The sequence below is a fragment of the Pelecanus crispus genome, chromosome 8 (assembly GCF_030463565.1).
Source record: "Pelecanus crispus isolate bPelCri1 chromosome 8, bPelCri1.pri, whole genome shotgun sequence".
NCBI lineage: Eukaryota > Metazoa > Chordata > Aves > Pelecaniformes > Pelecanidae > Pelecanus > Pelecanus crispus.
This window is the reverse complement of record NC_134650.1, coordinates 8,620,083-8,629,535: the sequence shown is the minus strand read 5'-3', so window position 1 is coordinate 8,629,535 and position 9,453 is coordinate 8,620,083. Positions and strand designations below refer to the sequence as shown.

Genomic DNA, 9,453 nt, shown 5'->3' with positions numbered 1-9,453 from the left:
CAGCTGTGGAGCTTTCTTAGCTAACACTGTAAGGACCCACTATGGGTTATGCATCTTTAAGAAGGCAGAAAAGGGTACTAAGGAATAAGAGGAATGCTGAAAAGCACGTCAAAAAGAGAGTCTTCCCACTTACTGTTTTGAGAAAGAAAACCAGAATGACAAGCAACAACCTTGCTTTTTGACTGAAAAATTTTAAAAGCCCAGGTCTGTCTGTTTAAAGGAGTGTCAGGGCCACCTGCTGCATCATAAAGAAGCTGGAAAAGACATCAGTCACATTCTCATTTCTCTCCCCGCCTGCAGATTTATAACTAGAGCAATGATATCTATAAGGATACAACCCTGTCTGGAGGTCCAGAAGGGATCTGAAGGGAAATCTAGAGCATGCAGAAGAAACAGGTACTGGAATAAAATATCTGGAAGTTTTACATACTTAGATGACAAGTGCTTATTAAGCTTTGATTATTTTGCAATTCCTTAGTCTCCTCCCAGATCACTGACCCTCAAAGAGATGAAGTCATTCAAGTTTGCTACAACTTGTAAGAGTCAGTATGACAAAAGAGTTTAACAGCAGCTGGCACAGCAAAGCACAGCTGTTTATCACAGTGCACCAGAAACAGTTCTTCAAACACACATCAGGGACTACAGAGATAGAGTTTTATCAGGAACATACCTTTCAGACAAAAGTTAGTAAATCATGGCTCTAAAGCAAGTAATGCGTCTATGAATGCACTATGGAAAAACAGACTGCAAATAAGCACCCATTAATGGTATTGAGCCATGCATGTACTTCTTGTGTAACTTCACAATCCACTGATACTCTTTAAGACCATGAGACTTTTTCTGGTAGCCAAAAAGAAACAGCTGTATGCCACCTTCACTAAGACAACAAAGATAATTTGTTTCCTTACAGGAACTGTCCCTTTGCCATCACTCAAGTACCGATCAAAGTAAACACGTATAAGAAAGGCTACCACTAGTTGGTGTGGTAAACAGACCCAAAGGAGGTAAGCAATTTATCTCCCATTCTAATCTTCCCAGAATGGAAAAGAAAGGTGTAAGTATCAGACATCTGCATAAAGAAGGAACTACTCATTCTCTTTTTATGCTGATGTTCATGATCTCTGGCCATCTGAGTCAAAAGCTTGACTGGGTGAAATGAGATTCCCCCCACTTGACCTCAGTCTTTTTCTCTTCAAAGTAATGATAAAAATGGGATTGTTTTCAGAGAACTGAAAGCCTGATTTGTATATGCAACAAGCCATTCCATATTAAATCCATTGAGCTTTTTACTTGCCTCAACATTACAAAAGCAATTTGTTTCCAGATAGTACAGAATAATTAGTTCACTCTTCACGAAGACAAGCTTTTCTCTATATTGTGCCTGTTACCCATACTGAGTTTCCACAGAGAACAGCCTGAACTCCGTGCACATATCAGACTATTAATGCCATGGTCAGAATCGAGAACAGAGTTTCAACATGCTGTTAAGTTTTCACTGCCACTTCCCTCTCTGGCAAACTAAACATTGCCACCTACTGACTCTGTCAAAACCTGCACTTTAAATGATTTTTTTTTATTCCCCACTCCCAGACACAATGCCTAAGATGCACAACAGAGGCTGTAAGGAAAGAGCATTATGACCCAGATAAAGAAACCATAAACTGATGCCTGATAATCTCAACTATTATTGTTGCTTGTTTTGTTCCACTGTTGTAGCTACTTTAAGATGTCAAATTTTAGTAATTTTAGTCCAAGTCTTGATCTTGCAACCTGACTGTCAAGCACATATTTTTACAATGGAAGACCCAACCATACATGACAAGGAGACAGTGGCATGAATCGTATGTTCTAGATTTGATAGCCCAGGGTAGAGCATGAATGCTGTGGTCCAAGTAACTCAGAAAAAGTAACAGCTGTGGCTGCTTTTCTGAGATTTTTTCCATACCTATGGCTTGACAAATAAGAAAAAGGAAAAAAAAAAACCACTTATGATCATTCTTGCATCATCCAGCTCCAGTAGCACCAAAGATATAACTAAAACATGACTTTATTCTTTTATATAATTACATTGTCAAACAAGAAATACCTATACAGTCACAAAAGTTTGTTACAGTGTATTAACAAGGGTTCTACTTCGCAGCTGCTGCACATATTCTTTTGCTTGGTCAAAACCAGTCCTTGGTGGCTCTGGAGGAGGAGGAGGACCTTCCACCAACTTCACAAAGTAATGGCACCTGTTGATTTTCATGATGCCAAACATGCCTTTGCCATGGTAACGAATCCGCTTCACATAGCGGCCTCTGCCCGACACTGACTCAGCTGAAGGAAAAAGGGGGGGGGGCGGGGGAAGAGAAGACTATTCAGTCAAGAATAAACCACTACACATCTGCAACTGAAACACTGCCTTGTCAATGTATTTTTCATGACTGCATATAAAAAGTTAATTCTATTCAGGATTCTCTCCTCCATCTTTCTTCTACTACATTTAGCAGATTACTGCTATAGAAGAACCTGTGCATTCAATTAACACTCTTCAGGAGCACCAAAGAGGTGAATTTAGAAAACATGCATGCAAAGATAAATATATAGTAAAGAACAAATCCAAAGGATGCTACACTGACCACTTACTAGATTATACAGCTCTTCTGAAGGTGGTATTAATTCCATTGCTTTTCAATAGTTTGTCTCATGAATTCTTGTGGAAGTCTTACAGCCTTCATTTTCCCTCCTTTCTCCCTTTATTGCATCCATCATAGGTATTTTCACTATCTACACATCCAGTCCTGCACTAGCAGATAAACCTTCTAATGGTAGAGTCCTGGAAGGCTCCAAAGAATTCTAATCAAATATGTTCCATAATCCAGGTTACTTTAAGCTTATGAGGTCAGCTTAATAACATTTATACCGTATTTGGCAAAATGGGAATTTTTTCTTTGGGCCTAAAAACCCCTACAAGTATACATTTCTGTAACGTTTTTCTAAGCAAGAAAGTGCTGTAGTTATTACAAGCTTATCCCATAATCATCTATAACAAAGCCTTTTTAAGAAGTCTACTGTCAATATTAATTTACTTTTATACTGTTTCTAAGAGAAGTTTAGATTCCGATCCTGCGAAGCTAGTAGTACTAGCCACGGACAAAGCTTCCAGCATCTATGTTCACTGGCAACATTAAAAAGTAGTTTACAGTTTGCTTTTTGTTGTCTAGTCTTTCATAATCATGTCAGGCATCTTTCCCTTCAGGACTTTCTCTTTTCACATAGGGAGCAGAAACTCCATTCTCAGATGAATGCATCTTAAAAACAATGCATCCAGCAGATGCCAGAAGAACACCAGTCAGACACCAACTATAACGAAATGATGGCTGAAGGCTCAACAACTACAGTAGCTTCAGTTGTCCTGCGAGTCAGAAGCATGTGTCTTTAAGTTTACTAGAAACTATATTCATTTCTGCTGATTTGAAGCAACAAAACCTTATTAAGGATAAAACCTTTTTGTAGGTTAGGATGACATTTTTCTGTGCTAAAATAAGAAAAAAAAAAGTACCTATATGTAAATTTGATTTGAATTCCACATTGTGATTTCTTACTGCCATTTCCTGAGCTTCTAACAGAACCTGTAACAAAAGGAAAAGAAATGGAAATACTGAGTAGGAATTTAATCAATGCTACTTCTTATTTCCAGATAACATGGAACAAAATGCAAGTTTAAGTCAGTTACAGAAAAAGTATTCTAAAGACATCAAAATTGTTAAAAGACATCTTTTACACAAGCATGTTCTTTGCATACAGACTGAAAAGCTTCAGGACAACTTTATTACATTTTTTTGGGGGGAAAGGGAGTGGAAAAGATGGTTCCCACCAGCATTTGTCAGCCTTCCATCCATGGACCTTTGCCTAATTAGACATCAGACTAGAAACAAATTCCAAGGTGGGCAAATGAGCTTAGGCCATTCAGTATTTTCAGCTAATACAGGATACCTCTTTGTCATTATTATGCCAGAAACCAATGCTTTTGCCAAGAAAATGAGTAATTTGAGACTCCTAACAACTCCAGTGTATTAAAAGCTTGCATGCCTCCACACAACTCAGTCCCTTCCCTGATGATATCCTTCTTCTCTTATGATTTTAAGAACCAAAGCACATAGATCTAGCAGCTATTATTGACAAGGATTCTGCATTATTTACCATGAACTTAACAGCAAGCATTGTTAGGGAGGGTACCCACATGTAATTTATTGTCAATACAAGTTAAAACAGTCAGCACAAGCAACCTCTGCATATTCGTAAGTCACAACGTTACATGACTGCTACAAAAATATGTTGTTTGAATGCCCTCCTAACAGGCCTAATAGAAACACAGAAAAACATAGAAATAGAGACACCTCCAAACTTCTGGCCATAGGTATTGATTTGAAAGTTTTCTTGAAACTAGGAGTGTTAGAGAATACTACTACATACCTCTTTGATCACCTTTGCTCCCTTTTTATCATTAAATTCCAACTGAGCAAGAGCCTGATCAATGGACATTCCTTTTATCTGCAATCAAAGTCTTAATGTTAACTTCTGTAATTACAAGTATTTCCCTTCTCTTATTTGGAAGACAGTATTTAAATTATTTTGCCATTATAAAGAGCAAATCAAAAAGCTTCAGTTTCATTAATTACCATTTCTTCAACACAGTATCTTACATACAGAACTTCTGAGCCAAATAGTGAATAAATCGTGATAAAACATTCAAATTCTTTTTCTTAAAGAGAAAACCAGCCCATTACTATCCTTCTAAGTTCCCCTGCCATCTACTACTGGGCAGAAACCAATACAAAAATTCTTCCACAGTGCATAATCTGCATATGAACCTGAGTACACATTTGAGAGCGTACTACGATAAAGCAGCTAAACCAAACTGCAAACAACTATTCGCCTGCACAGATGTATGCTCTTTCCCCGGACTCTATTATGAAGATGCTGATTAGACTGCGATTGACCTAGGCTGTTAAGGCAAATACAGCAATTAAATTTTGCATTCTAACAAATACAGTATAAAGTATTTTTTGCTTACCAGTTTTGCCAGATACCACATCTTATCTTTGCTGTATTTTATTTCCCTCCGACAGTGATATATTTCCTAAGTGCAAAAAAAAAAAAAGTTAAAGGACCAGTAATTTTGCTGTGCAAATGAGAATGGAGTATACATGTTTGCTCCACAAACATAGGAATTCTTATATTCTTATTAGGAATAAAATAAGCATGACTCCCCTACTATAGCATGAACATACCAAATCACGCATACCTTTGACATTTGAAACCAAAAGCATTATTAAAAAGAGTAGGTGGCACACATAAAATTTTAATACAATCTTATAAGAATTAGTTTATAATCAGAAGTCCCTGAAAAGGATAATCAGAAGTTTTTTCATGATTTTTCCCTTTCCTCCTCCCCACCTTTTCAAGCAGTCTGACAGGCCCATTCAGTCTTAAAAACATTACTCTGCTGTCAAGTCAACTTACTGGGATAGCAACTAAACAATATTACCAGAATGAACTTAATTAGCTCTTCAGAAGCGAAGAGAGTTTCAAGTTTGATTGGCATGATGAGCTGTCTCCAAAGACCCATTTAACATTATTACTGTACCAATAGGGACCAAAACGAGCTACTGAAATTTAACATCAATACAAATTTGAAAGAGATGGCATTCCTTATGAACAGGTAAAAAACTGATTTAATAAGCAAGTTGGTCAATAACTGCATTTTCACATACATTGCATTAGTCAGCACAGTACATAGCATGTATTTCTACATCCTAGGCCACAATGTTCACAGAAGTGATAAATGTTCACAGCCCACAAAAGCACATGTCCAGAAAAACCCTATTCTTTTGAGATGCAAATACTTCACTTTGCTGAGCAGTATGCCTAACAGAGGCCACAACACATTATTTCCCAGTGAAGAACAATTACAAAAATGGAATTCCAAAATATCAGTTCTCAAGAGTGAGGAAATACTGAAGAATTCACCTAAAATTCTCCCAGGCTGTGGTGTAGAGAAAGCAGCACTGATTAGTCCCTTCAGTGATCAAATACACAACACTTAGTTTTCATGTGTGACTTTTAATTAAGAGGCTTGCTTCTTTTCACATTTAACTGTACTTCCCAGTTATAAAATGATCAGTAAGAGGGGACAAGAAGAAACAGGCATAAACCAGCTGTTATCAAAAACTAATCTGTTACGACTGCATTTAAAAAATTGACCATGTTGCTTATGGTGACTTTTCCAAAAGTTGTCTTGAACAGCCAGCAGAAGGCCCTACGCCAACCATACAGGTAACAAAAGGATTTTAGATTCTTTGCTTCAGTTTATGGTTTAGTAAAACATAAGTTACTGTGCAACAGACTGAAGAAACATCCCCACTGTACAGTATAAAACAGTTTCCTAAGAAAAAAACCTCCTGCAATCATACACCACATCGGACTCGCATGTCCCTCCCCACCTAACTTTAGAACCTCTCAGTCCATATTAAACATTTCAAGCAACCACTATGACAGAAAACAACCTCTGAATAGCTTCATTAAGGGGAGGCCACAGCAAGAAGCAACACGTTATCAGACCTCAGAGAACCTATAACGCAGAGAAATTAAGAAATTAAAAGAGCATGCACTCTATTTGTACATCAAATAGGCACCACTAGTCCCACTACTCAAGGAAAGTTACATTTATATGTTTGTGCACAGAAGCAACAATACAACCACATTCTTCTCTAGTTATTTATTGTCAGAACAAGTGTATAATGATACTTCCTTGGTAACTTCTACCTCCTTGTAGTTCAAAGACTTCTTACACACAGAGGATGGCACTTTTGCAGTTTACATCACACATTAGGTAGGTGATCGGCTACAAGCAACCTGAAGCTCCAATATAATTTAGAAATGGAAAACATTCAAAGTGATGTTAACTTTTACAACATAAATATACCAAACTGACTAAAATCTTAACCCGCAAATGAATAAGCTATCAAACTAGTGCCTTGTGGAGTCACCCAGAGACAGCGACAATCTGTTCAGAAATTGCTAAACATAAACAGGTAAGGAAATTCAGAGGTGTTTCCTTACAGCTGGTCTGCGAGGTTCTCCGGGCAGCTGCGGAGGGTAAACAATCCTGTTCTTTTTCTCCCACTTCCCAAGTTTCTGCAGAGATGCGCTTGTGTGGATGCATGACAGAGGAAAAAGGCTACCGGACGCTAGCCACCTGCAAGACAAGACCACAGTCTTTGCTGCTAAACACAAGAGTTCTTTGTCCCTGCCCATTTTCTCTAGAAAATTGTGAACTTACCTGTCTTAATAAAGAGAACTGATACATTCGGCTACTCACAAAAGAAAACCATTCAAGTGCTCTATACTTTACATTGAAAGGGCTTTTTAATTCAATGAGAAGCCTCAGGCTTCCTAAAGCTGACCATGAACCGTAAGTCACATTTGTATAGCATGAGGTTCCACATTGTGAAGCCAACTGGGGACACTTAAAGACACAATCACCTCTTCGTTCTTATGTGGGGTTCGTTACTCACAGAAACAATTTATATCTTTTCCAAGACTAGCCAATACTTATTTAACTCCTACCAACAAAATTTTTAGCAGTAAAAATTTCTAGTTTTTCAAGGGACTGAGGACCAAAAAAGTATTAGAAGTTTATAAACATTCGTCCCTTCTGATATTTGAAAGGGAAGATACTCTAAACTACTATCAAAATGCAATCACGTCAATATAAGACAGCTGATAGTAAAAACCTCTAGTTTTCAGTTAGTTTACTCACCTCAGATTCAGAAAAAACAAGCTACATTTTGCCCCCTGCTGACTAGATAAAGCAGTACTGGGCAGCTGCTCGTAGATACAAAAAACAGATGAGTTCAAGACCAGATACTGTGAGTCTTACTAAGGCCTGAATGGCTTTATGTGGGTAGGCAAACTGTGCAAAGCATTTTAAAAACAACTGGCAAACAGAACACACTGAGTAGTTTCAAGAGAACATTGTATACACCTTAGAAAGTTTCCACTTCCTATCAACAGCAGGTATTATAACATACATATTTAAAGGTTATGGAATATTTTTTTCAGATATTTACCAAAACTGGTTAACTTGCTTAATACTTAAAAGTTTTTCTCATCAAGACAACAATTCATAATCACCGGACATAACATTATCAATTAATACAGGAAAATATCTGACAAGCACATGAATATAATTTTGCAATTTAACAACTTAAACAGTAATGAATTAAGTATTGTCTTCTTGGTATTAGCAGAACACATTAATACATTTGACAAACTAAGGAATCTTACATTCCCTGTGTCTCAGGGTAATCCAACCTCATGCAAAGAGCAACTCTATTTATCATAACTTTAAGAAAAGAAAGAGGGCACAAATACATTGTAAGCAAAAGAAACAGTGACAAGCAACAAAAGTGTATGATATATATGGGTAAGTAAGGGGAGCAGGAAAGAAAAAAGCTGAGCACCTTCCTAGAAAGAATCATGCATAAGCACTGAGCGACAGACATACAGACTAGAAGAACTGAGTAAAACAAGTGATTAGCAGGTAACCGTTCAACTGCAAGGCAGTAAGCAAAGCACAGGCAACACAAGCCTATCTCTTTTTCCTTCAGTGACACAGGCCTCTGCAAATCTCCTCCACAGGCTGTAGCAGAGACCAACACTCTGCACTTTAAGAATCCACATCAGCCTTTCTTCTGAAGTCAGGGATACAGTCAGCAGTGACCAATGCTCCCCCAGCACAGCTTTGCCATTCCTCCAGACTGAGGGAAAGGCCAGCAACTATAGAAAAGCAATAACTGGGGAGGACACGCAGGGGAGCAACAGATACTATGCTACTATGACCTGCACCATAAAGCCAGCAGATGCCCAATAGAAAGGGGTCAGGAGAGAAAGAAAGACACCTCCATCGTGCCACAGTCGCCAAGGACGTAGAAAGACAGAGGCGCGGAGCGACCTGTTCCCCGCAGCTCCAGGGCAGGGCGAGAAGCCAGCGAGAAGGCCGAACTAGGCGACCCGGGGAGTCTCCCGACCCGGAGACTCCCCAGGCGAGGCGGCCCGAGTCCCACTGCCCGGGGCGCCGGCGGAATGGCCTTTCTCCAGGACCACGACAAAGCCAAACTCACCTCTCCGGCCGCGCCCAGCCGAGGAGACCGCACATCCAAGCACTACCTGCAAGGAAGCAACACAGTGAGCAAGGAAAAAAGAGGGCGACAACACCCCAAACCAGCGCTCCGCTCCGTGCCCTCAGACTTACCCACTCCGAACGCCCACCGCGCCGCCATCTTCTCCGCCTCGCTTCACGGCAGGCGCGCTCGGCGCACGTAGAGCGTAGCGCGTTGTTTGCGACGGTTTGCGACGGCGTTTGCGGCGCTTGGCGACGGCGCCCGCAGCGGTCCGTCGGGGCGC

At 39.4% G+C, this 9,453-nt stretch overlaps 1 protein-coding gene across 3 annotated transcripts; it reads right to left on the bottom strand.

The window, feature by feature from the left end:
- Positions 1–2,029: 2,029 nt before the first annotated feature.
- MRPL22 (mitochondrial ribosomal protein L22) lies at positions 2,030–9,329 on the bottom strand. 3 transcript variants are annotated; one of them, XM_075715113.1, is made up of 7 exons: positions 9,302–9,329; positions 9,171–9,216; positions 7,108–7,243; positions 5,060–5,125; positions 4,459–4,536; positions 3,545–3,614; positions 2,030–2,319 (listed from the first exon to the last, which is right to left on the bottom strand). In XM_075715113.1, the coding sequence occupies exons 1-7, from the start codon at positions 9,327–9,329 to the stop codon at positions 2,108–2,110; spliced, it is 636 nt and encodes a 211-aa protein (XP_075571228.1). In that variant the 3' UTR covers positions 2,030–2,107. The 3 variants fall into 3 exon arrangements, with proteins under 3 accessions (XP_075571228.1, XP_075571229.1, XP_075571230.1); XM_075715114.1 differs by lacking the exon at positions 4,459–4,536 and having other exon boundaries at positions 9,302–9,326; XM_075715115.1 differs by lacking the exons at positions 7,108–7,243; positions 9,302–9,329 and having other exon boundaries at positions 9,171–9,187.
- Positions 9,330–9,453: the final 124 nt, after the last annotated feature.